Genomic DNA, 27,023 nt, shown 5'->3' with positions numbered 1-27,023 from the left:
TTATTCATTGCATAGGAATCAATTACGACTGCCAAACTCTGCTCTTTTTCGATATTTTTTTATTTAAGGAAACCATTTATTCATTAATACCAAGGAGGGTAATTATTTATTGAATTTTTAATTTTGCCTGCCAAGTGTTGAATGGCTTATGGTTCCGTCTACATCTCTAATTATTTTCTCTCTCTTTGCAATTGTCATGACGAGTTCCGCTCCATCCTAGCTTGTGCAGTGAATTTGTATTGTTTTATTTACAGCCTTCAACATTTGTGCAAATCATATTGGCAACTGAGCTCGGATGATTTCATTGAGATACTTTATCGTCAAAAACTCCGAATGCTGTTCAGAATCGGCTTACTATTCACTGATAAGAAACAAATTTAAGCACCTTGATTTAACATCGTCTGTCTGAGCAATAAATTCTCCTCTAGCTTTTGGACTACCTGTATACGAAGCTACACATGAATAACTTAAAGAAATGAAAAACGCTTCAAATTTTAGCGGGACATAATGACGAAGAGATACCGGTAACAGGCAATGCCGCAACCCCTCCGCCCGCACACGCTATGCATAGAGACTACTACCAAAATTACTGTAAGCACGTCCGCCCTAATCGCATGACTGCTGATAATGCGTACTTTTGAGCACCCGTTGGACAGCCCACTTAGCTCTTACGGCTCAGGAGCACGCATAAAAGCCCGGAACATCCGAGATCGTGCTCACGCCTAACTGCGCTTGAAATCAGCCACCATAAACCCTTAAACACAGTCCTTTACACACCTGTGCTTGTAAACAGAGGAGATCGGCGAAATGCGAAAACAAGCGGAGCGTCATAATAACCGTGTGCATGGCCCCGAGCGCGCCGCAGGATGAAAAGATGGCGAGAAAAAGACAAAGTATCAGACGAAAAAAGAGAGAGGGAAAGAAAGAGAGGAAAAGTTTGGAGTGAGAGGGAAGAAGGTGGAAAAGAAGGGAAAGGGCGGGATTGCTGGCACGATGGTGGCGCTCCTGTCGTTCGGCTTTCTCGCAGCGCGCTCGCGTCCCGCCGTGCCGAGCACACATGCCGCGCCGGCACCAGTCGGTCGCAGTCCGAGCTCGATGCACGACGTCTTGATTCGGATTACACCAACCACAGCCGCGCCGATTCCGGTAAGTTGGTTGCACTGCTAGTCAACGCTGTAACGACTTGTCTAGATGCTTGCCATCGGCTGAGACTGATTAGATGAGGAATCAGTAATTACATCGACAACTTCGGTGCATGTGCGCAATGGGTGTGGGCGATTTTTAATGTGCATGCCACTTTGAATTTCAGAAAGTAACGTGGGAAAGAGAACTTGCTACTTGCGCGTTAAAAAGAAAGTTATGCCTATGAGAAAAATACGGCGTATTTTAACGTTTGGATTTTTCAGCCGTTTTAATATTGCACTGCGACTAAGAAAATAAAACAGACAAACAGCAAGTGCCAACGAAAGAACAAAGAAAGTACATTCGAGTGACTATATGGTATTTCTGTTGACTTATACCGTGTAAGTTTTAGTGTGTGTTTTTATTTAACTAATATTTCAGAATCTTCGGTAGTTGGCGTGAAGCGCACTGCGCGTGCTCATTTTTCTTGACAGTCAATCGTAATAAATCAGCAAAAAAATTACCCCAGTGTATTGCACTTTGTCCTACTTTATTTTGTTTGCTTTCAATCGAAATTACCTTCACTTGTAAGTCAAGAAAAAGTGCACTTAAATTCTTAATACTCTCTATGATCACTCCCAAGCTAGCAAAAACCAAGAGGATGATAACCTAGAATAGTGGAGAAGATTGGTGCACTGGTACAGAACACTATTCGGCAAACGCGAGACTTTTTCACATTTATGGAACAATATATGCGCGCAAACTTCCCGTCGCATACTGCACGATATGCTGTGTCTACTGGGTATCACAGGCCACTCTGGAGCTCCTCCTACAAGCACGGAAAACGAAATCGACTTGTCAATAAACAAAAACAAGTGTTCGGAGAGACGCGCTTGTGAAGGCCTTCAGTCTTGTGAACGATTTACTTGTGAAGATTAAACCTTCAACCTTGAGAAGGGCCCGTGTTAGAGCCCGTTGTGACCTTTCGCTTCCGCCGGCATGCTCTCAGTGGCATGCGTCCAAGACCTGCGATATATCCTAAAGGTGATCTGAGGTGCTCTGCTTTCTATAGAGCACGAAAACATCCCTCCAAGATGTTAGTATGAATTCCGGGGGGTTTCGGCAGGGTTCTTCATCCGTGATTTTGCTCATCATGCTCCTTTCAGCAGGGAATCAGCTGCCTTAGTAGCCCATACGCGACATCTCATGACGCCGCTTATGTGCTAAAATGCTTAAATACTGGCACACTGTATTTAATTACTGAGTGGTTAATAAAAGTTCGCGTGCCATAACAGCGCTGTTGGTTACCAGGCGCACGAGGCAAGCAGGGTGAAAGTACCCGGAATGTATTCGGCCACCTTGAGGTATTTGTGCATAATATAAACCTTAGTACGCGGGTGTTTTATATCTCCCCACTAACCGAAGGCGGATTCAGCGGCCGGAACGTGTTTGGTTTAGTGCTATTCTCGTTCAGGCGCTTTTTTTTTGCACGTTTATTTTACTCTTATTTGGGATGCAGGGATGTACAAAGGTGCTTGTGCAAGGGCGCCGGAAATGCATGTCAGGCGCCTTATGTAATGGCGCTAGAGAACCTTTAGAGAAGGTGACGCATGCGTAAGAACCAGTTCGTAGTCAGCCGGACATTGTTCGAGTTGTCCAAAGCCGCCAGGACCACTGGGTACAATGGCAGAAGAAAAAAAAACATGGCTAAGTGGCGTCAGCTTAACTGCTTCGAGGACTGCCGTAGCGAGCTTTACGGAGTAGCGGACTACAGAACGCAATTGATTCCAGCCACTATCTCGCTGCTGTCAGAGGCGTTCAGTCCTAAACCTCATCCGTGACTTGGCCTTTGCAGCACAGGCGTTGGCGAGATGGCCAAAGGTCTCAGACGTCAGTGTGCTTTTCGCCCATTATTAACGCGTCAAGATAGACAAGACATCGAGTGGTTATGAGTGGTGATGTTAGGTTGGTACAGTTGCAAAGCTAACGACGAGAAGGCGTGGCTGTCACCAGGCTACATATGACCATGGACGCGCATGTGACGTCTCCGCATGTGGCTCAACGCTGCAGTAATGTTGGATGAAACGGGAAACACTGCACAAATTTCAAATATTTCGATATTAGTATTCGTGAACAGCTGACATGTTCACTGAAAAATGGCTCTGTGAACATAAAACATTTTTTGGACCCGGCTTACATTTACTTTACGGTTCATATATTCCCCACAATCTTTGTTGAATTTTAAAAAGAGCAACACAAAGTGACAGCATGCTCTGTACAAAAACATAAAAATGCTAACTGTGTTTTCTTGGAAAGGCATATAGTCCCACTCACACAAATAGAGGATGTTAAAAGTTCAAAATATAGCACAGAAAACCATGCCTTTTTTGATATTCATCGTTTATGTTTTGTTTTTGTTTTGTTTTTCAGATAGGTCAGCTACTCCAAGCTACCCCCCATGAGCACTGTTAAAATCTTGTTTTGAATCACTACATTCGCAAGCTCCAGTTAAGAGTTGGACGTTCTTAGTAAAGTTTCGCGCACTGCTGCAAAAGCACGAAAGTAGCGAGGAATCATCGGCCGAAACTTTGCCCCACTGAGAGGGAACGGAAACCTTTCGATTCCTTCAGGCACCTCAATAAGCTTAAATCACAGCAACGTAAGCGCAAAGCCCGACATCATTCGTCACTTTAAGCGTGCTGGTACTACAAAAATCTCGTGTTTCGCCAAGTCCGGTTGTTCACCGGCTAAACAGCTAGTTGTAATTAGCACTTCTGTGAAGGTTTCTGTCAAGAGCTGGATTTATTAACATAGTTCAGTCAACCATACATTACTCCGTCATTCGCGCTACAGTCTCCAGTTGAGAATGTTTCCGATGTTCAAGGTAGTAATATCCTTGGGTGACGCCAGTGCGAATTCCACCGCTGTCCGTATGCCGTTGGTTAACACCTCATCCACCACACGCCATATTTGTGCAAATGTCTCTTTTTTTGCGAGATACCCTATTCAGGCTTAAAGAAAACAATTTAGTCACGTTTACAAGGCATAATATTAAAGAATTTTTTTTTTACAGATGTGCACGACGTATCGTAAAAACTGTCACAGTAGGTGCATATTGCAACCTCGAGACATGAGGATTCGTCAAATGAACACTCGAAGGATGAGGAGCCCACAAATTTTTCCAAGATGCACATATTCGGTAACGCGGGATAAATTATGTTATTGCGCCTTACAAAATCTGTCTGCACGAGAATATTGAACGACGTGCGGGCAAAATCACTGTTTAGAGAAATATTTTTCACTGTGGAATGCTCTTTAGCTTTAATTTTCTACAAACTGAGAAGAACGTCATTCGAAAACTGCGTCGGAGCCGAGGCCGAGCGTGGAGTCGAACCTTTGTGGAACAGTCTGAAATTTCCGGTCCGAATAGTATCCAGGAGAAAAAAACTTTACCATGCTATTGCCCCGAGCTAATATCCGAATGAGCGCCAGCTCAAACATGGCAGCTTCGCTTCCCGGTGTTTTGGGGACCACTAGGTCATCATAACAGCCTCTCACGCTAGATGCTCAAACCGTTTTCTTTTCTTTTCATCCGTTAGTAGCGCGTTTACATACGACTAGCGCTAGCAATGTTGCCGTCATGGTCATGCATTTGAGCCGGAGGATTTAAGAGGTAAAAAGGCCCGCCTATGTCGCCAATGGCAGCTTTGTATGTGTAGCCGCAGACGAATATCAGAAGGTGGCTGAACGCTTTGCTAAGCCCGATGAAGAGCGGGCGAATATGGTAGCGGGTCAAACACCGAGCATGCGGCTCAGCGCGAGTAAGAGAAGCGGCTGAACACTGCGTCAAGTAAAGCACCAAACGCAGCGAGGAAAGCTGAGCGCGCTGTACAGCTAAGAAGAGCGCTTGATGAGCTGGGCTCGTCAAGCTGCGAAAACATCGAGGGAGGCTCTGCACGTTGTGGTCTATAGTCTTACAGCCATATCTTGATGGTTGCTTACTTTGGTTTAGTTTAGTTTTCAGTTAAGTTTAGTTTAGTTTTTAATTTAGTCTTCAGTTTAGTTTTAGCTAAGCTAAACTAAAGATAAACTAGTTTTAGTTTAGTTTTTAGCTTAGTCTTTAGGTTACTCCTTAGCTTAGTCTTAGCTTACTTTTCAGTTGATGGGATTCAACGTCCCAAAGGGACTCAGGTTATGGGGACGCCGTAGTGAATGACTCTGGAAATTTCGACCACCTGGGGTTCTTTAACGTGCACTGACATCGCACAGTACCCGGGCCTCTAGAATTTCGCCTGCATCGAAATTCGACCGCCGCGGCCGCGATCGAACCCGCGTCATTCGGGCTATCAGCCGAGCACCATAACCACTGAACCACCGCGGCGGCTCGGTTGATGTTGTGCTTCCGAATAAACGGCACACAACCGACGAGTAGGAAGTGTCATGTCCTCCTGAGCCGCGCTTGCGAACACAGTCGGCATTTCTTGTAGCTCTTCTTCTTTTCACATTAAGAGCGTTCATGAACACCGGAGTACCGTCAGCAAGACGAATGTCAAAGGGACAGAGAAAGTGACATAGTTTTTTCTTTATTGCATCGTAGCAGTGTTGCGTTGCTTAGCACCATCCTTCGTGATCGATTCCCAATCAATCGACCGTGCACTCAAGAGCACTGCTCAGAGAGCATGAAGAAGAAAGAAAACTGGGATCTTCAAAAGTTATTTCACTTTTTTTTTGTCGAAAGCACTCTTCTGCGTCATTACGCGAAACGACCTGATATGAAGGGGACCGCGGTTGTGTTCTTATCTTAAAACATAAGCTTCCTTGCTCGCGCAGTGTAAAAGTGATGTAGCCCTGAGGTGTAGAGAAAACAAAAGTATCATATCTATTACTCAGCTTGACTACTGGGTTGCAGCGGATGAACATTTAAAATAACGTGGAGTGGCAATTCTTGTAAGCAAAATATGCCATCAAGGAACACGAAGTAAGAAAGATTGTCGAGAAAACTTAGTGGAGCTGGAAAATTCGATCGCTAGCAAACCCAGCCATCGAGTTTCCACTGAGGGTATAAAAAAAAATGCACGCTTTAGGTGGCGCTCTTCCACATGATACTAGCCAGCTTCGCTGGAAGAATGCTGCAATTTGACTTCAGAAAACGCCCTTTCAACCTTACATCCGTAAGAAGCCTTGCAGAAAATGTAAATTGCGATGTGTTAAAAAAAAATGCAAAGATCAAGATTAATACTTAAAAATTTATCTGCGAAAAGACGCTAGAAGGTAGACTGCACTCAGAGAAGAAACACACAACAGACATTCGTTGGCGCTGTCGTGTATTTTGTGCGTTTCTTCTCCGCCTACAGTTTACCCTTTTTAGCGCCTTTTCGAGAAAACGTTGATCGAACTCGCCCAATACCACTCTTCTGCCGTAGAAAGTGCTCGGCGAATACACATGAGGAGGTCGACGTGCATCGTAACGTTATGTTTACTATGCCGCAGATGAATGGATGCATGCAGGAGAAGCCAGAGGGACATTTGAAAAACCCGCCAAAAACAAGCTCGCGGAGTGCAATGTTAAAAATTGTTTTTGCCTCTCAAGACAAGTGACGACTGTTAACACCACGACGATCTAAAGAAAAAGTAGAACTCAAAGCGCTCGCATCCCGTAATCGCATCAGACGTCACACAAATCACCAGGCATCGATACACTGCGTATGGTTCAGTCAGCTTTTAGTATGAAGTCGCTGCTACATAAAAAAGGACTATTATCGCGTTAAGGCGCGTAAAATTCGCTTGTTTAATTTGTGAACCTATATTCCTGACAACATAAATGTTTGTGAGTTCGCGTACCTCCTTATCGTTTGCTCCTATAGTTTGTGCCCATCCTAAGCACGAAGGCGAGGCTCGTGCTTCAACCAGAAGTTTGAAAGGCACCACAACTACTTTCCTTCTCAATGTGCCGGTTTTTCTTGTCACTTTTCTTTTGTCACAGGCGTCTAATTCGTGTAACGTAATGTTTTCCAGCTTGAACACAACGCCTCCATGTCGCACTGTCACAGACAAAGAGCACGCATGGACAGGTTTTTCTAGGACGGGACTGGGAAGGAACGATAAGCATGGTTGCTGCTGCTCGCGGAAACGAAAGGGGTGCCGAGGCGCTTGTTTTCTTAATTTTTTATTCCATTATTTTGTTTTGTGGCACTGAAAAAGAAATGCCATAAACTGCAACCATGATGGACAAAATGACTCACCGTGGCAGAAAAAAAACTCGCCCCGGGCTTTCGCGAACACGGGTGCACTTTGGGGAAAGCGACCAACCATAGCTTGTCGCTCACTGACTGGCGGGGCTCAGCATTTTCCAGCATTCTGCTGCGAGATACGAGACTGCTGTATTGGTAGCCGGGTACTGCAGCTGATTTTCGGTGCAGACAAAATGCAAATACCTCCATGTGTAGATATTTCAGTGTCATTTAAGAAGAGCAGCTGAGTGAGTAGGTTTAATCAGCTGGCACAGTGCCCATCTTAGGCCACAATGCGTATCTTGGAAAGAAAGAAAGAAAGAAAGAAAGAAAGAAAGAAAGAAAGAAAGAAAGAAAGAAAGAAAGGAAGGAAGGAAGGAAGGAAGGAAGGAAGGAAGGAAGGAAGGAAGGAAGGAAGGAAGGAAGGAAGGATGGAAGGGAAGAAAGGAAGGAAGGAAGGGAAGGAAGGAAGGAAGAAGGGAAGAAATGAAGGGAAAAAGGAGAAGGAAGGAATGAAGGAAGGGAAGAAAGGAAGGGAAGGAAGGAAGAAAGGAAGGGAAGAAAGGAAGGGAAGAACGGAAGGAAGGGAAGAAAGGAAGGGAAGAAAGGAAAGAAAGAAAAGAAAGAAAGAGAAGAAAGAAAAGAAAAGAAAGAAAGAAAGAAAGAAAGAAAGGAAAGAAAGAAAAGAATGAAAAGAAAGGAAAGAAAGAAAAGAAAGAAAGAAAAGAAAGAAAGGAAAGAAAGGAGGAAAGAAAGGAGGAAAGAAAGAAAGAAAGAAAGGAGGAAAGTAAGAAAGACAACAGAGCATGGAAAGATTGCGTAACATAATAAAGAAAAGTAAGCGGTGGCAGAGGAAAAGAAGAACTAAATCAAGAAAAAAAATGCTGGTTTGCACCAGCACAGGAAACTGATTTGGATCACATAGGCTGGTTGTGGAGGTAGTAAATCTAAAGCCCACGCAAGAGTAGCCTTACGATAACCATACCAGCAACTTCTCATCGGGCGCCTCACTGTAAAACAAAATTACATCGCCTACCACGTTCTCAGAAGACCGGTGTCCTCTGAAAACTTCAAGAGCATCCTAGCTAGCGCATGAGATTTCTCGAACTATCAGACAACAAAACTAAAAAGATAGCCCAGGTGCACATTCCATCTGCTTTGCTTGGACATAAGTGTCTCGCTCTCATCACGAAAACATGAGCACACAAGGACAAAGCGCTGCACATCTCTCGCAACGGCCCGTTTCAAGCGAAAAGCTGACGCGGCACAGTGGATCTTGCTTAGCCTCGCCAGCGTATAGGCAGACGCGGTGCGTAGGCGATATAGGACGGCGTCTTTCTCTCGCTACATACGTCAGCTGTCTGAAGGTAGATGCGGGGGCGACCGAGTCGAAGTGCTGCGCAGCCTCCGCTTTTCGAAACTTTCGCACTTTTGAAACCGTCACTGACGGTGGGTGCGATTGAACTTCTTGCGCAAAGCAATAAGCCGCCCTGTTACCGGCGGCTTCGATTTCATAGAGGCCTACTTGGAACCAGAAACACAGTGCACTGAGGTTTGAAGTTTGAAGTTTATTCATTGGTGTGTTATACAGGTAACAAACGTGCAATAAAGAAGGAGCTAAAGGCGTAGCCTCACAAGGGCTCCTGCCCTTGTGCAGACAGCAAACGTTTAAACTGAACGCAAAAGAAAATTGAAAAAGCACAAACAAGCATATAAAATACATATAATACGCGTAGCACACGCTCAAGTAAAATGATTGTATTCTAACAAAGCAATATAACGAGCCTCATATGCGTTCTTCTATGCACCAAGTTTATATATTTTTTTATTATTTAACAGATGCTTTGGCAAGTCTTGAGTAATCAGACAGTCACTACTTAGTAGTAAGGAGTTGTTTTATTAACTAAAAAAAACGGAAGTAACAAGATGTTGCTAGCCGCGGCATCTGCCATCGATTCCTGAAGCACCTGAACTGCGACTAGCGGAAATAAAGGGGATAGGGATATGAGAGAAAGGCGGAAAGAAAGAGGGGAGCTGCAGTCAGGAAGGATAGGGGGAGGAGATAGATATAAATCTGCATGTAAAAATGGTGCCACGCCCTCTGAAGGATAACACTGACGGCGGGCGTGTACTTTCGCCGTGTGTCCACTCGCGTGAGTTCATCGAAGGGGATCATAAGCGCGATTAAAGTCTGCATTTCATCAGCTTTACTTATGCTGCGTGAGCTTATTTAGTTGCGGCGGTGTTTGTTGGTGCATAATAAGGCATGATGGGAGCAAGCGATTCGTGTCATAAGCTAAGAAAAATGAAAAGCAGCTAATTGAGGAGAGTAACAATTAATTTAATTCCCTGCTCCCAGTCCGGAAAGCACGCATTGCGGGAGAGCAGACTGGCTATGCAACAAAGAAGGCTCGCAAATACGCCATGATCAAGGTTCACGTCCACAATGAATGTCATATTTGTAAAGGCACGGACAATGGCGACATCCACAAAAAGCAGCCTCGTTCCATGGATTCTGCTCCATCTCAGACGCATATTCAAAGCACTAACAACTGAACTTTAAGGGATCATTTTTTTTCCGCAACGAAAACTATAGTGTACAAGATGTCCTATTCCTCAACGGTTTCCATGCAGAGAAATTCTGGACAACAGTTTTATTTTTTTTAGCGGCAAGTAGTTTAAGAATGCAACTTCTTCGGAGATCGAAAGATTTCACTAAAACAATTAGTAGAACCGCAGATCCCCTTCGGGACGCTTGTAGTTTTCTGCTATTTATTGTCGAAACGCGATCCATTTGTTTTCAGTGGCATCCTTAACTACATAGTGCGAATGGAGGAAAAACATTGAAAGGAAGAATTTGCTACGCATCGCGAGATTAGACCACTCCCAGAAATATGTTCATAATAGTATCTAATACAATATTATACAAAACAGCTCCCTCGCAATTAGTGCCAAAAACGCTGGTTTCCTTTGGCAGCCTTAACTACTCGGTGCGAGCTCAGGACAACTTTAAAAAGAATTTGCTACGCATAGGAAGGTTGTACCATTGCCATAAATATGCTCATAACAGTATCGTAAATATTTCACACTCACCCCACAATTATTTCCAAAAGCGCTCTCCATTGATTTTCAAAAACAATAAAACCAAAAGTTTGTATGCATCAGAATATTACGCCATTTTGACCAATACATTCATAACAGTATCTTAAAACGCTCCACAACACAGCTGACTTGCAATTATTGACAGAGAAGCACCCCATTGGTTTTCCATGCAAGTCTTAACTACTTGCTAGGAGCGCAAAACGAACTTTAAAATCAAGAATTCGCTACGCGTCAGAAGATTACACCATTCCCATCAATCAATTCATACCAATATCTTACAGTATTCTACAGCTGCCTCCCAAGTAAAAGTGAAGTTTAAGAAAGCTGTCTGGGCCAAAAACGGAGTAGAAAAAATTCTACTGAGCATTTATAAGTCAGTGGATGCTCCCCATTTTATTTGTCCCGATGATGGAGACCACGATAAGTGAGCATGATAGCGATAATGCTCAGGCGAAAATGAGGAACCAAATACAAATGCGGACCGAACCGCCAGACAGTAATTAGAGAGTTTTAGAGTAGCATAGTGTGCACTTGTGCTTCCACACTCCCGTCCGTTATAGCACACTTGCGTACGCCTCGTCGGTGACGATTTAAATGAACCGGCAAATGCAAAACCCTGTGGTGCCATCTAGTTACGACCGCACAAAGCATTTTACTCGGCGATGTGGGGAAGCGTCACCTTAAAACTTGCATCTCTTTCACGTCGAAAGACGCCTTTAAGAGGGCGTACTACATACCAATGCACTATAGTGAATAATTTTGAAAGGAGAAGAATATTTGCATTAAAGAATACAAAAGTCATATTTAGCCGTAATATGCTCACTTGATGGGATACGCCGATAATACCGAAGTTTCACAAGAGCGTCGCTTCAGCTTGTTCAATGCGATTTTCAATGCCGAATTGTACTTAAATTTTTGTCTCACAGAAGTCAAAACAACCGACTTTACTAACGAAAGCCAATAACTTTTTTTCTACTTTAATTTCCTAACTAATTCCGGTCAGTTGCCCACCAATTTAAGTTAATTTCTACGAGTGGTCTGCATTCTGGCTGATTACACGGTATGTTAAACCTAGGGCTTGGAACTATCGTTTGATGTTTTTTTGAAAATTTGGTGGATGTTTTGCGGCGCTTATTTCAGAGCACAACTTTCAGATTTTCACTGCGAATATTTTTTTACTAACAAATGACCGTTTTTTTTTCGGTCAAATATATCATGTCCCTGACTTGTCAAAAGTGACGTAGAGTTTATCTTGAACGAAGACACTTTCGACGGAAGTCCGTCTTGTACTCTTATAGCACGAACAGCTCATGTTGCACTAATTAGCACGCGACTGTTCGTATCAAGAGCTGACCTTGCAGAAAGAAGCCCTACAGTCGTAACAAAAACTAAATATGTCAAATTTAAACTATTGGGCCGCAAGACTAAAGCGTAAGTGCAAGTTTAGTTCTAAAAGCTTAGTTGTGTTTTGTTGACACTGCGCTGAACGAGAGGACAGCGCAATTTGTGATTCGCATACTCACGGCATAAATGCATGAGAAAATGGTCTTTCGCTACTTAATGACGACAGCGATGAAACTGGCGCCAAATCTAAACTGGTGTGAAGGACAAGAGTTTGAGCCACGGCGCCCAATATCGATAGTGAAGTCCAGGTTTTCTAAATCTGGCTTACCCGTGTCGCGTCACCCATTCTTGGATGTCATATCTATGAGCATTCTTAACGCCGTCACAGGAACGAACCGCATTGTGGCGCTGAACTGTCCTTTCCGTGCAGACGAAACACCGAAGCATTTGCTGTGCGCCGTCGGAGTGGGCCCCGTTTTCGAAACAGTTGTCGAAGAAAACCAGGGCACGCTTTATTTTAAATTCGTGCCAGTTATTTGAAAACTTTTCGTAAACTTCGCAAGAGATTTGATTCGTTTTGAATAAACAAATCTCAACTAGAGGTGGCGATCAGCTGCTGCCACCATATTGAAGTTTCAAATTTGGGCACGACCTACCATGGCATGCCCTTATTCGCTAGGTTTCCCCAAGGTTCGTGTTTTTTCCCTTTCAGACGACACAAACTTTTTTCAACATTGAAACCGTATCTCGTTTCCGAGCTCAGGATTGCATATGGCGACGGCAGAAGTGCGGCAGCATTTTCTGAGAACAATGTGCTTTCGCATGCTGCTGTATTGTCTTGAGCTTGTTTTTTAGACGAGTGAGAAAATACGTATGCCGGAGAAAACATTCTGTTTCTAGAGCCATATCTACAGGAGGGACCGTCTCGAAAGAAAGCGGTGTTAGTCTCGGCGTCAGTGCAGAGGTCGTACAACGAGCCTGCGCTGCAGTTTCACCGGCGATCACTTGCGCCTCCTAGCGGCCATCGCCGCTCTTTATAAGGCGAAGGCTGCTACCGTGGATAGAAGTGTAGAATAACGATCGAAAAAATGCCAAAAATGTCGGCATGCCGCAGCGTTCGCACGCTACATATTGAAGATGGCTGTGATAAACGTGAGTTGCATTTTTTTCTTACTTAATGTTCAAAAAAAATTAATGTGGAGACGATCTTAATGTTCAAACGCTGAACGATAATCTCACAGCTAACGTTACGGATTGCACAGTAGAAGTAGGCGGAAAGAGTGTTCGACAGGATACCGGCACACTATCTCAGGATATGAAAGATCTGATAAACGTCTAACCCTACAGACAGAACAGAACTGGCAATGCTATCAAAGTTAATAAATAAGCGCAACATAGCCGATAAAATGAAGTTTTGTATGGAGAGAATCGAGCATGCTCTAAAGAACGGAGGTAGCCTAAAAGCGGCGAAGAGGAAATTAGGCTTAGGTAAAAACCAGATGTATGCGTTAAGAGACAAGGATGGCAATGTACGTTTTGTTAGCAATAGGGACAAGATAATTAAAGTAGCCGAAACGTTCTACAGAAATCTATAGAGTAGCCAATGTAATCAGAACATTAATGAGACAGGCAGTAGTGTACAGCGACGGGACATCACGCCAGCAAAAAAGAAAGAGAGAGAGAGTGAAGGTAAAGAAATTCTTAGGAGCAATGCAAAGGGGGAAAGCAGCTGATGAGAATCAGGAGAACAGTAGATCTTTTGAAGGATGGAGGGGATATTTCGCAAGAAAAACCGGCCACTCTGTATGCGCAATGCTTTATGACCTTGAGCGTACCAGAAACTTGGAAGAACGCTAATGTTATCTCAATTCGTAAGAAAGGAAACGTCAAGGTCTTGAAAAATTACAGACCAACAGACCGAACACTCAAAGTCAAAGTCAAAGCATTCTTTATTTTATTTTCAGAAATAGAGAATGTTTTGACTTTGACTTCGAAGCTTACTGTCCTTTGCCTGCAAGGCATTTACTCAGGTAATCGCTAAAAGAATCAGGACAACCTTAGACTGCAATCAACCAAATCAGACAGGCTTTCGTAAAGGATACTCTACAATAGACCATATTCATGCTATCAATCAGATGATAGAGAACTGCGCACAATATAACCCACCCCTATGTATAGCCTTCATTGATCACGAGAAAGCCTTTCCCTCATTGGAAACCTCAGAAGTCACGCAGGCACTGCGGAATCAGGGTGTAGAACTTTGTATGAAAATACTGGAAGATATGTACAACGACTGCACAGTAACCATTGTCCTCCATAAACGCAGCTATAAAATTGTGATACGGAAGAGTGTCAGGCAGGCAGACACAATCTTGCCAGTGCTATTCACCGACTGTTAGCAGCAGAAGTTCTGAGGCCTGGATTGGGAACATTTTCGGATAAGAGTTAATGGAGAATAACTAATTAACTTGCGATTCGCTAATGACATTGCCTTCCTGAGTCATTCAGGAGATGAACTGCAAAACATGATCATTGGTGATCATTGAGTTGATCATTGATCATTGACAGGCAGAGTGGAACGGAGGGCCTAAAAATTGGCATGCAGAAAACCAAAGTAATGTTCAACCGTCTCGCAAGGGAACAACAGTTCACAATTCGTAGCAAGGTGCTGGAAGTGGGGTGGGAATAAGTATACTTAGGACAGGTACTGACTGCTGATCCGGATCAAGAGAAGGAATAGAATTAGAATGGGCTGGAGTGCATATGGCAGGTTCTCTCAGATCATTAATGGAAGCTCAGCGAGTGCTACGTTGGACGATTAACAGCTGGACGCCCCACTCCAGCTTTAGTGAGCATAGTGCTGTGCGCTGTGTTTTTATTGCTCCGTCATGAACTAGTCACGCGCGCAACTTGTACATATTCATTATTGTGCAAGTAGTTTTTGTGTATATTACCTCTACCTCTATCCTCTATTCCTGTCCCCTCACCTCTTTCATTTCATATCTCCATTCTGTCAGCTATCCTTTATTTCCGCTACCCCAGCTCAGGCGTTTCAGTATCGATGGCAGATGCCGGGGCTAGCAGGAATCTTCTCCTTCATTTGTATTATTATTTTAATAAACCACTTACTACTACCACTTACCAACATCTCTCAGGAGCAAAGTATACAACAGCTGTATCTCACCGGTACTCGCCTTTGGGGCAGAAAAGTGGAGGCTAACGAGCTTAAGTTAAGGACAACGCAATGAGCTATAGAAAGAAAAATGATAGGTGTAACTTTAAGAGACCGGAAAAGGAAAAGTGGGTCAGGAAACAAAAACGGGTTGATGACATCCTAGTCGAAATTAAGACGCCAGCTAAAAATTAAAAGGCCAGCTAACCACTGGTCCTTAAGGGTAACAGAGTGGGTTCCAAGAGAAGCAGGCGTAGCAGGGGGCGGCAGAAAGATAGGTGGTCGGATAAGATTAAGATGTTTGCGTGGATGCCGCAGCCGCAGCTGGCAAAGGACAGGGCTAATTGGAGAGGCATGGGAGGGGCCTTTGCCCTGCAGTGGGCGTAGTCAGGCTGATTATGATGAATGCTAAACCGCCAGGTATTTTTTTAAATTTGTGGCATTCATTAATCGAAGATTAATTGGGAAATCATTTAAATAAAATTCATTATAAAGTGGAAGAAAGCAATTTACTGGGGTTCAAGTCAGCTGAATCTAGTTTGCAGAGCGAAAGCTCGATTAAGCATGATCAGGCACGGTTTGCTGTGGTTTAACTTTATTGCATATCAATCATTTGACTTGGCTGTTGCTCGATTAAAGAGAAGACTGTCTTGTGGTCTGTGAATAAGTTCTGCAAGAATCAAGCAATGCTTCGTGCTTTTTATTACCTTATCAGACGCCGCGGTGGCTGAGTGGTAATGACGCTCAGGCTGACCCAAACGAAAGATGCATGTTCGATCCCGGCCGCGGCGGTCGCACTTCGTTGAAGGCGAAATTCTAGACGCCCATGTACTGCGCTATGTCAGCGCACGTTAAAGAACCACAGGTGGTTGAAATTTCCGGAGCCCCTCACTACGGCGTCCCTCATAGACTGTGTCGCTTTGGTACGTTAAACCCCCGTAAAGTATAAACCAAACGGCGAATCACATGGTTCAGCGCCACTGCGAGGTGAGCGTTGAATCACATTGTTCAACGCAGGCGAATGAACGCCACCGGCTCCGTTCGCCGCAGCTGCGCCGAGGTGCGGCGAGTCACATGGTATGACGTCACAGCCCCACCCCGCTCCTCCGCTTGAAGGTCATTCTTCGGAGCGACGTGAAATTAAGGTTTTGCATGGGAGAAGTAAAGCTTCCGCTCTAAAGACCGCATGCCACCGGGGGGATCCGAATCTATGACCTCCGAATTTCACGTCTGGTGCTCTACGAACTGAGTCACGGCGACTGCTGTCCAATCTTTTGTTTTAGTTTTTAAAAAAATAAAAGAAACATCCTTTACGCTTCTTGGCCTTTGCGACTGTTGTCTTCCGTCATGTATGTATAACCAGCTCCTGATTTGCCTTCCTTAGTCTGCTACCATGTGTATAAAATGCACCTCTGTACTCACACCTGCTTTTAATTGAAAAAAAAAAACAGTGGCAGTCTCAATAAAACCACGAAGTAGCAAAACCACATGGTCCTGAGCTAGTCCTTCACGTTATGAGACAGCCTAATCCATTGTTGCATGCTGATTACATCTATTGTTTGTGCGTTTATTTCTGTTGATAAAATTGTCGGTATATTTGGCCCTTGTGTTCTCACGCTAAGCTGGTGCTTGTAAATGTGGACGCAATGGGGCCTTCAATTTGGATACCGCACCTTTTTTCGTTGCGTCTCCTGACGAGGATGTTGTTGTTGTTGAAGTTGTTGCGACTGCAGGAAGAATGAAAAGTAAAGTGCACGGGCATGCCCACTGGGTCATGCTGAGCCACAACCGCTGCCTCGTGCAGACAGTGGAGAGTTAAGAGAGATGTGAGAGGAAATTTTTAAAGACAAAGCACGCGTCGCAACAACCGCGTCATCCGAAACAACAACGATGGTTTAGCAAGGGTGTGTGTGCTGCCAAAGAAATTAATTACTTCAGTTCACTCTAGCCAAGTGCCGAGCGCAACGATAGGCATTTGTTTCTCTCCAGATATGCTTCCGATGATTTACTCTCTTGGACAACTCATGCATCATAATTCTTCCCGCGAATTACAACTCAAGAGGAGGCATTCCAGCCTGGTTAAGCTATTGGCGTAGTTTTTCTTAAGTGCGAAAAAAGTATCAAACAGGTTTAATGTGCGTCGAATAAAGAAAAAAAAGGTTTAATGTGCGTCGCGCAAGTAATGCACGCAGATCCACTCGAATGTTGACATTGCTCAGCGGAACGAAGTTTGTGTCCTTGACAGCGTTTCTTTACATGTGTACTTGCTTTTTTCTGTGTAAGTGCTTCCGCCGCTCTCAGGCAACCCGGAGAAATACGGAGGGCACTTGAGACTACTTACGTTTTTTGAAGGTAAAATAGTTAATTTCTTTATTAACATTTTTTATGCTTAATAATGACGCACCTACCCAATAACATACAGTCGTAATGGCAATGCATACACAAGGTTAACCTTTGTTCGCCCTGAAGAAAATTGAAAATTGGTTTTTAAGGAAAGGAAATGGCGCAGAAATTCGTCATCTTGGTGGACAGCCGAACCGCGCCGTAAGGGAAGAGAGGAAAATGGGAGTAAAAGAATATAATTGGTTTTGGGGGGAAAGGAAATGGCGCAGTATCTGTCTCATATATCGTTGGACACCTGAACCACGCCGTAAGGGAAGGGTAAAGGAGGGAGTGAAGGAAGAAAGAGGTGCCGTAGTGGAGGGCTTCGGAATAATTTCGACCACCTGGGGATCTTTAACGTGCACTGACATCGCACAGCACACGGGCGCCTTAGCGTTTTTCCTCCATAAAAACGCAGCAGCCGCGGTCGGGTTCGAACCCGGGAACTCCGGAGTAAAAAAAGAAAGAGAGAAAAAGGTGCCGTAGTGGAGGGCTTCAGAATAATTTCGACCACGTGGGGATCTTTAACTTGCACTGACATGGCACAGCAACAGTTGTACGCGATAAGTCATGGCTTGTTTTTTGCAACTTTTTGTCTAGCTCACTCAGTGGATGGTCCACAGCATATATGATTCTGAAATATCGACTTCGACTTCGTTTCCTGGGTTCAACGTCCTCGTATCCGCGTCCCAGTCTCTTTCTCTTCGTCTCACTTGCCTATTCAACGTGGCTGAACCTCAATGTTTTCTACCGACCTCTTCCATTTTCCTGCTGAATTGCTTCCACTGTGTCTTTCATCGCGTTCTTGCCTTCTATCTTTTTTTTTCCTTCGAAGCTTTTTTAACATGGTAACTCACGGCGTTGCAGACACACTTCCGGTTTCATTTCCTATTCTTCTTTTCAGCGCCTCTCTTTCGTTCAAACTCACGCGATGCTACCCAGCAGCGAAGCTACAACGCACGCACCATTCCCTCCGCAACGTCGGCTACTACACGTGAATTCGACTGAGCGCAAATTATAGGATGTGACGCATCAATATTCCAGCTGTCGTCTTTGTGCATGAAGATAGCGGATACTGCATTGCTAATCACGTGAGCACGATATTTTAGCCGAACCCGCTCCGTGTTTTTTTTTTTCATGGACTTTTCCATGTGGTGCCTAATTTTGTGTTCAACCGCTGCGTGCGCAGCGCTAACCACAGTGCAGCGTCAAACAATCCAACGTGTGTATGAACGCGCTTGCGCATATGATGTGCTACCCACGCGATCACAAATTATGTATGGCCAGACAACGCCTGCACATATTTCACTGCACGCTCATGAAGCCATGGCGCACTTTCGCTGTTGCTGACCATTCGCGCACAGCTGCGGCGTTGGGCGGCTGAGCCCAAGGTCACGTGATCCACTTCCGTTCGTGCTATCCGCATATTGGGGAAGGCCAAACGCTAAAACACCATTGAGCTATACGATGTCAGTCCGTGTCGAAAAACAGCAGGAAGTGAAGATCAATAAGGAGCGTTCCAATGAGGGGCCCTTCGCAGCCCAGATGCATTTCCGGGACGTGATGATCCTGATATCATACCGTACCGCACCACACCTTCGCCACACCGCAACGCAACAGAACTCGACACAACACAATACATCACGCCACAGCACAGCATATCACAACACACCACAACACACAAACGTACCATACAATACCACAGCACACAACACAACACCACACTACACGACACTACACCATATCATACTATACCATACTATACCACACCGTACGTATACCGTAGTTACTGTGGCGAAACTGTCGGAATATTTAGCAGTGCCGACATTACACCGACCCGCCGCGGTGGCTCAGTGGTTAGGGCGCTCGACTACTGATCCGGAGTTCCCGGGTTCGATCCCGACCGCGGCGGCTGCGTTTTTACGGAGGAAAAACGCTAATGCGCCCGTGTGCTGTGCGATGTCAGTGCACGTTAAAGATCCCCAGGTGGTCGAAATTATTCCGGAGCCCTCCACTACGGAACCTATTATTCTTTCTTCTTTCACTCCCTCCTTAATCCCTTCCCTCACGGCGCAGTTCAGATGTCCAACGATATATGAGACAGATACTGCGCCATTTCCTTTCCACAAAAACCAATTATTATTATTATTATTATTATTATTATTATTATTATTATTATTATTATTATTATTATTATTATTATTATTATTATTATTATTATTATTATTATTATTATTATTATTATTATTATTATTATTATTATTATTATTATTATTATTATATTACACCGCAGAGCTTCAGGGCCACAGGAATCGCGCTAGAGGAGCGCAGAGATTTGTAGTCATCCAAAGTCAGGGAATCATGTAAATGTCATTTCATTTGTATGTCTCCATACCAGGTGTTTCATTTGTATATCTGCATACCAGGCGTTTCAGCGAAGACCTTAAATGTTTTCAAAAACACGCTTTTTGGGGTAAAAATATGGCTTTTGAGCAATAGTATTATCAGTGTTGGCGGACACTGGAAAGCCGGTGAATTGTCTTAAGTAGTAAGCTTGTTAACTAATTTCTGATAATTAACTTTTTAACTGTCACAGCTAGGCAACTCGTTGCAATTAGAGATTTGTAGCCGGTCGTTAGCAATAGCCATGTTAGTTTTTAGAATTTCTCAAAGCGATTGCCCTCGGCGCTGTGGCTCGACAAAATTTGCCTACATCGTGTCAAAAAAATACATGCAATTTCGAAAAGCATGCAGGCAAAGCAACATTTCCAGTGCATGTAACTAGTCAAAAAGCCAAATTTTGTCGAGCCACAGCGCCAAGGTAATTGCGTTTTCAAAATTCTAAAAACTAATATGGCTATTACTAACGACCGACTATAAATATCTAATGGCAACTAAGTGCCTAATAAGTGCCTAACTCTACTAGTTAAAAAGTGGTTTATTAAAAATTAGTCAACCAGCTTAGTACTTAAGACGATTCAGCGGTTTCCTAATGTCCGCCGACACTCGTTATGCTATGCTGAAAAAGCCATATTTTTACTTCAAAAAACCTATTTTTGGAAATTTTTGAAAGTCTTCTCTGAAACGCCTAGTATACTATTTGACGCCGTGCACTTGTGCTCCGCGGTAAGGGCTCAAACACTGAGAGCAGGAAGCTAGGACGTAATACCCCATACCTCTTTATAAATTAATACTTATTATGAGGACGTTTCTGCGTGGTTATCCGCAATTTGTGTATGTATGAATGACGATATAAATAATGAACTGTGACCAAAGTGTTCGTGTCTTTGTTCATGACAGACAAAGACATCCAGTAGCGAAGAAACAAACAAGCTTTTTCTTTTCAATGTCTTGCCTAGAGAGCATAAATGTGCCGTTTTAAAATGTCGATTGGTTCACGCGTGCGCGTTAGCAACCGGCGCCAACTAACAGGAGGTAAATAAAAAGTAAAACAGTGCTAAAGCAAACAAGAGCAAGACAAAGGTGGCATGCAATAGCCATGTTCTTTGTGCCGCCTTTCGTTCTCCTTGTACTATTTTCCTTCGTTTTATATACGTATATACATCATGGGCCATGAAACAATCACAAGCATTTAAGCTTAGGAGGTAGACGGGCGCAGCACGCTGCGCCATCCCGCCAGAGATTGTTCCGAGAGCCACGTTCCACAGTCGTGTTGAAGCGTGAACAATATTCTTTCGGACAAGAAAGAAATGCAGCAGCCTCTGAATCGGCCAGTGCGTACTCTAATGATACGACAGACCCAAACGAGAAATTTCTTCGAAGTAATTCTGATGGCCTCTTTTTTTCATCCTGCTTTTTCGGCGAATAAGGTGTAAGAAATAGCCTACGTTGGGCAAATAGGATTGCCCCCTGCCTCATCTCCCGCCTTCCGTCCAGTCGCCTTCTTCAAAGGTTCCCTACAAATCAACCCCTGGCGTTAACCTTTCAGAGTGGGCGGTTAAATAGCACAGATTTTTCGCAATAATCAGTTCTGTTAGGTTACAATTCGTTTTGGTTTGTTCCCATCATTTAATATAAGTTGGAGGCCTGAATGGAAGGAAGGTTGCATGGAAAGCTCGACCGATCTTTTAACCGATCTATGCATCGACCGATTCGACCTTTGCATTAACAAGCAACGGTTCCAGTGCTGGTCTCGTTTTATCAGTAGCCATGCCTAACAAGTGGTTTTCCTCTATCCTCGTTTAATGATTGATTCAGTCTTGCAAAACCATGAGAACAAATTTGCCCCACCAAACTCTTTTCTTCCATTTTGATGTATCGTTGAGCTATTAAAGCCTTGTGCACTACTAGCCTTGAGAAAAACTGACGCCACAAAGTTTTGTATCTGGTGGGCTCCGCGCCAAAGGGAAAGTTAAGAAACGAGGAAGCACAGCTGGTTTATTTTAATATCACGCCAGACGGCACTTTCTCAGTAATGGAGAACTTTTGTTCATCTTTCATGGGCTTCTATGAGCAATCGATGCGAACATGCTTCTCCGGTGATTTATTCAGTACTTATTATGTCACTACTTATTATGTTAGTACTTATTATGTTATTACCCATAAAGATTCTCTGTCGAACTTACTACATAAGGGTGAGTAAAGGGCGGGGGGGGGGGGGGGGGACATTTGTCAAGATTAAAGAGCAGAAAAAAGAAACATTACCGGCTAAACTATGCTACGCCTTAGTAAGAACATTCATCGAGATCTTTCGTGTAGATTTCTCTCTGCACGAAGGCGTCCCTGCATTTTCTTCCTCTTCTGTTTTCTCCTACATCTTCTCTGTTTCTTCGCTTGGCTGCCCTTGGTTTGACTTGCTTTGGCTTGGCTCCAGTTCCGTTGGGTGCCAATCCAAGCCAAGTCATCTACAACTGCCACGGGCTTCAGTTATAAGACAACTCAGGCTTCTATCAACTCTTTTGGCTGTAAAAAAATGCACTATGTGTTTCGCGCTTGTACATGAAATTCTTGTTACAAAAGGTAAGAACAGTCGAGACCTGTTTTTGAAATTACGTAACGCATAGTGAGTCTTTTGCTGACGTCAGTGCAAAAGACCTGCACTCATAGCAGTATGGTGCTTTCTAGTCATCTGCTCGGCAGATCAGTAATAGTTTTTCTGCTATCATCATAATTGTAGATGCAAACATAGCCATAAGCACAAACTTATAACTCGATAGTCGCGCACACAACTTGAACCGAGAGTTGTAATGCCATGACGTTGCAACTCTCTTTTATTATACAAATTGTTTTTTTCTACGATCCCAATTTTGCTATAAACTTTAAAAATTTTCAGTAACAGCATTCTTCTGCGCCTGGATTTTGCCGTAGCGATTTCTGTCATTTCTTTTGCGCGACGGTAACGGCGGAATAAAATTTGTTTGCAAGGGATAAACCATATGAATACAGGTGCCGCCGCAATCCTCTAGGCATTTACCTGCAACATGACAGAAAAAAAAATTATAGTCGCATTTATTTTAGGTCTACATGTTTTTGTTCTTTTCTCAATTACAGATGCAAAACTAGAAGAGAAAGCAGGAGCCACATGGACCACAGCGTTACAGTGTTTGCCGTAACCGCATTACCAGAATGTTGTCACCACAGAAATAACGCGGTGCTGCTCATTGTGTGCGCTTCACAGTGTTATCAAGCACGCAGAACAAGTGGCGCGTAAAGCATAGCATCGGTAACTTATGATTACCCTTGTGGATGGAGGACAACACGGGACGCCCGTCCTTAGGGAATGACTGAAGCGGACGTTTTCGACGAGTCCCTAGAAGACCTGCCGTATGGCTTTAACCAGTCAGGAAACATCACTGCGCTTTGGAGCAACAGTACCGACTTCATAGAGCCCGACGAAGTCATGGGCCCTCGGTACCACAAGCGAGTGCGCATTGGCATCATTATCACCATGATTGTCCTCTCCGTGATCGGCAACAGCGTGGTCTGCTGCAACCTGCTCGTCAAGCAGAGGAGACGCCGGGTGTCCAAAGCCAGGGTGCTCTTCCTGAACTTGGCCATCGCTGACCTTCTGGTGGCCTGCATCACCATGACCTCTCAGGTGGTGTGGGAAGTGATGGGCCGCCTGTGGATCGCGGGTGACGCCTTCTGTCGCTTCTTCAAGTTCCTGCAGACTTTCGCTCTGGTCTCGTCCACATACATGTTGGTGGCCATCGCCATCGACAGGTACATCGCCATCGCCACCCCTCTGGCACCCAGCCCGGACCCGTGGAAGCTGGCCGCCCTCACGTGGCTGACCTCATGCATGCCATCGCTACCCAACGTGTACGTCTTCCACAGCGTCGAGGTGGCTCCTGGAAAGTGCTTCTGCGCGTCCATCTTCTACGACCGCGATACCCCGCTCTACCACCGCCAGATATACATGGGTTTCGTGTTCTTCACGGTGTTCGTGATGCCTCTCGTGCTACTGATCGCGTTCCACGCCGGGATACTGTGGGCCCTTTGGAAGCACAGTGCGGCCAATCGGATGAGCCGGCAGACAACGTCATCTCTACCGAGGGCTAAGGTTGGTACGCAGCGGCTGCTTCGTCCCCAGCCAGTTAGACTGGTGTGCGTGAGCTTCTGGCAGATGATATTGGCTCATGATTGGCCATTGAAGATTGTTTATTTTGTGGGCCCCGGTCTCCGGCACGCACTAAAAGAATAAAGGATAGGATGGTCGATGCTTGTGTGGCACATCAGGAAGGTTCTTCAGCGATAGTCTGGAGCTTAGATAGAAGATACAAACAGTGTAGGTTGATGCTTATAGAAGGGAGTCTCACTCACACTACTAGCATATCGAGGATTGGGGGAAAGAAAGGTTGTCCTTCTTTGGTATTGTGTGCAAAATAACTAGAATTTTTATCCTGTTTATTATGGCGCTATTGTTGCTGCTATCACCACATCACTTTCTGTGTCTGCATGTTTTCATGACAGTTATTCGTCCTTTACTTCTTGCAGTTTAAATTCCATTTATCCTTAATCCCACCGTCCAAGCACTTCTTCATAGCGCCACTTCCTGTTCATGCTGTTCATCACAATAGCATTGGAAACGAGTTCTCAATGCGTATTCAGCATTGTTAGTATAGGAACATCTGCAAATACGCGTGTAGTAACTACGTAGCCTGCACGCGTGTAAAAAATGAAGTCACCCGTAAACAGTTACACCCCAGGCGACGATCAGGGCCAGCGAGTAGCGCAAAGTGGGCAGAGGAAAAGCATTCTCTTGTTGCGTCTTTGAGAAGAGCCCTATGCTCTCTATATCGGTGCAGGTGAAGACATTGAAGATGACAGCCGTGGTGTTCGGCGCCTTCCTGGTGACCAACGTGCCGTACATGGTGCAAGAGGCTATCCTGGCCTTCGGGAACCCGGACATTCTGGATGGCAATGTGGTTGCCCTGTTCGGCGTCATATCAGCCTCCAATAGCGCCATCAACCCGTACATCTTCCTCTACTTCCAACGGCCGCACCGGGACGTCAGCGATGGCGGCTTCTGGAGGACCGTTTCTCGCATTGCACGCGAGTCGCTCACGTGTCGCCTGCTCAACCGGTCCCGAACGGGGTCCCAGATGTCCACAGACCCGGGGGACACATACTCTCCCACACGCCAGTCCAAGGCTTCCGTGGCCAGGAACGGAGAGACGGACACGCCGCCCAACAACAAGGCCCGTGCGGTGTGTTGATCGCGCACGTTGTTGTGGTTGTGATGAGACTTCGCACCCTCGTGTCAGTGTTCTTGAGACCTGTCATGGGGCCGGCTGGCAACCAATCGGTGTTTGTGAAAGTTACCGGGTTTTCTGAAAGACCACAATTCAGAAATGTCAAGTCTTCGTGAAAAGTTATTGTACCGGCAGCGTGGCTGGAAAAGGAGTAGTGCCGAGTAATGGCGCTGTTATCGGTGGCGCTCGCAAGTAACCAGGGTGCGCAGGGCCAGGAGGCATTTTCCTATCACTCTCGCGAGACCTGACTATCAGCACGAGAGCCAGACAGTCTTCCTCACCCAGTGCACTCTCGATAACACCGAATGACGCCGACAGCAGTGCCGCTGATCGGCAGTGCCCTCGCTTTGGATACGGCCGTAGTGGCACAGAAACTGTTCATAAAGACTGCACCAAGCCTTTGCTGCACCTCAGGGGAGTTTTTCATTCCCCGGGGGAGGGTTTTACTCCATGTTCTATTCCATGAGACTATAGTGGTAAGGGTGGCTCAAGATCGCAGTTAACGTTTGTTATTAAAAACTTTCTCGTTTATAGCACAGCAAGCAAAGAGATCATTCATTCAGTAGAGCCCCCTTCTCCCCCTTAGATGTGTGCGAACTGTTTTGTTTCCTAAATACAGAACACTTGCACCTTGTTCCAGTGTCATACACAGAAAATATGCTCTCTGTGAAAACTCCTTCCATCGAAACAGAATAAAAATACACAAAATATATCACCTCCCTGAGGGCGCCCAAAGCAACTTATTTACATGTTGCAACGGTGGCTAGCTGTTTTTTTTTATTTTTAAGGTGTTGGCGCTGTACTTAAACACAAGGGCTTACAAAAGAACAGGAATATTTACATGTATCTGTGCTTCCTTCGCACAGAGCCTTGTAATTATACACAGAAGGCGGGAACAGCGAAAACGGACCCAGGACAACACATAAGAGGCACACACAGAAAACCACAACACAACACAAAACAACACTATGCTGCAATGCCCTACGTTTTGTCCTGCGTCCGTTTTGGTTGGTTCCACGTTCTGTGCATTATGAACCAACTAGTCCAGCATTTTACGCTCTTGTGATTGTTATAGGCGGTAAATATGTTGGTTTTTGTCTCTTTTTGTTAATGACTAAAAGAATAGCATGGTGGTTAGCCCTTAAACGTGAAGTAAGATTTCCGAGCAACAAGCACTCTCCCTCCTGCGAAATATTTTCCCACGGAAAGGTTTTGAATCTTCTAGAAAATAAGAGGCGAAAAAGCAGCCGTTCAAAAGGTACTGGAATAATATTTACCGCTATTGTCGCACACATCTCGAGAACGAAGCTGTAAATTCCCCACAAAGACGGCCTTGAGGACAATAGCTTCCCCCGATTTTCATTATGCCACCGATTGCTGCGATTAATCCGTGAATAATCCCATTGCATAGCAGCGTGGCGGGGGTTAATCATGGATTAACCTATAGAGTGGCAGAGGCTTACGCAGGTATCGACTGCTGGGTGCTGAAAATCGGTCCACACCTTTGGGTGGATGGCCTCCTTTCGCTTGCAGCTTCTTTCTTGAGTTGTACCAAACTACATTTCGTTTTATGAGAACAGGATGGCTTCGTTGATGTGATGGCCGCCTCTTCTCTTTCTACAACACCACCTGTTTTATTTCCGTTCCCCTGGTTTGACGTAGTCGGTGTCGGTGGTTATTTCAGGTCTAACACAGACTTTCCAGCGATCACATGGTGAATTGGTGCTGTTGTTGTTGTTGCCTCTGAAGCCATGGCACATACCCACGGTGGGGGATTGGCCAGAGTTGGGTGCAGATCCATACAGGAGAAAAAGACATTTAGGCTTAGCTCAAGCGGCTCATAAATAAAAATTGAGGATCCTGCGAAAACGAATAACAAATTTTGAGAGATTCTGAGATTGGAATAAAATTTGAAAAAACAAAGAGGTGAGAGATAAAATAAATTAATTAAACAGT

The 27,023-nt window shown here is 44.7% G+C and overlaps 1 protein-coding gene across 1 annotated transcript; it reads left to right on the top strand.

Annotated features, from left to right (window-relative positions):
• The first annotated feature begins 1,053 nt into the window (after positions 1 to 1,053).
• LOC144123408 (gonadotropin-releasing hormone receptor-like) lies at positions 1,054 to 26,533 on the top strand. The gene is made up of 3 exons (XM_077656243.1): positions 1,054 to 1,146; positions 22,864 to 23,875; positions 24,621 to 26,533. The coding sequence occupies exons 2-3, from the start codon at positions 23,093 to 23,095 to the stop codon at positions 25,029 to 25,031; spliced, it is 1,194 nt and encodes a 397-aa protein (XP_077512369.1). The 5' UTR covers positions 1,054 to 1,146; positions 22,864 to 23,092; the 3' UTR covers positions 25,032 to 26,533.
• Positions 26,534 to 27,023: the final 490 nt, after the last annotated feature.

Source organism: Amblyomma americanum, chromosome 3 (genome assembly GCF_052857255.1).
Source record: "Amblyomma americanum isolate KBUSLIRL-KWMA chromosome 3, ASM5285725v1, whole genome shotgun sequence".
In the NCBI taxonomy this organism is placed as follows: domain Eukaryota; kingdom Metazoa; phylum Arthropoda; class Arachnida; order Ixodida; family Ixodidae; genus Amblyomma; species Amblyomma americanum.
The sequence above is the reverse complement of the archived record's forward strand: the minus strand, read 5'-3'. Positions and strand labels throughout refer to the sequence as shown.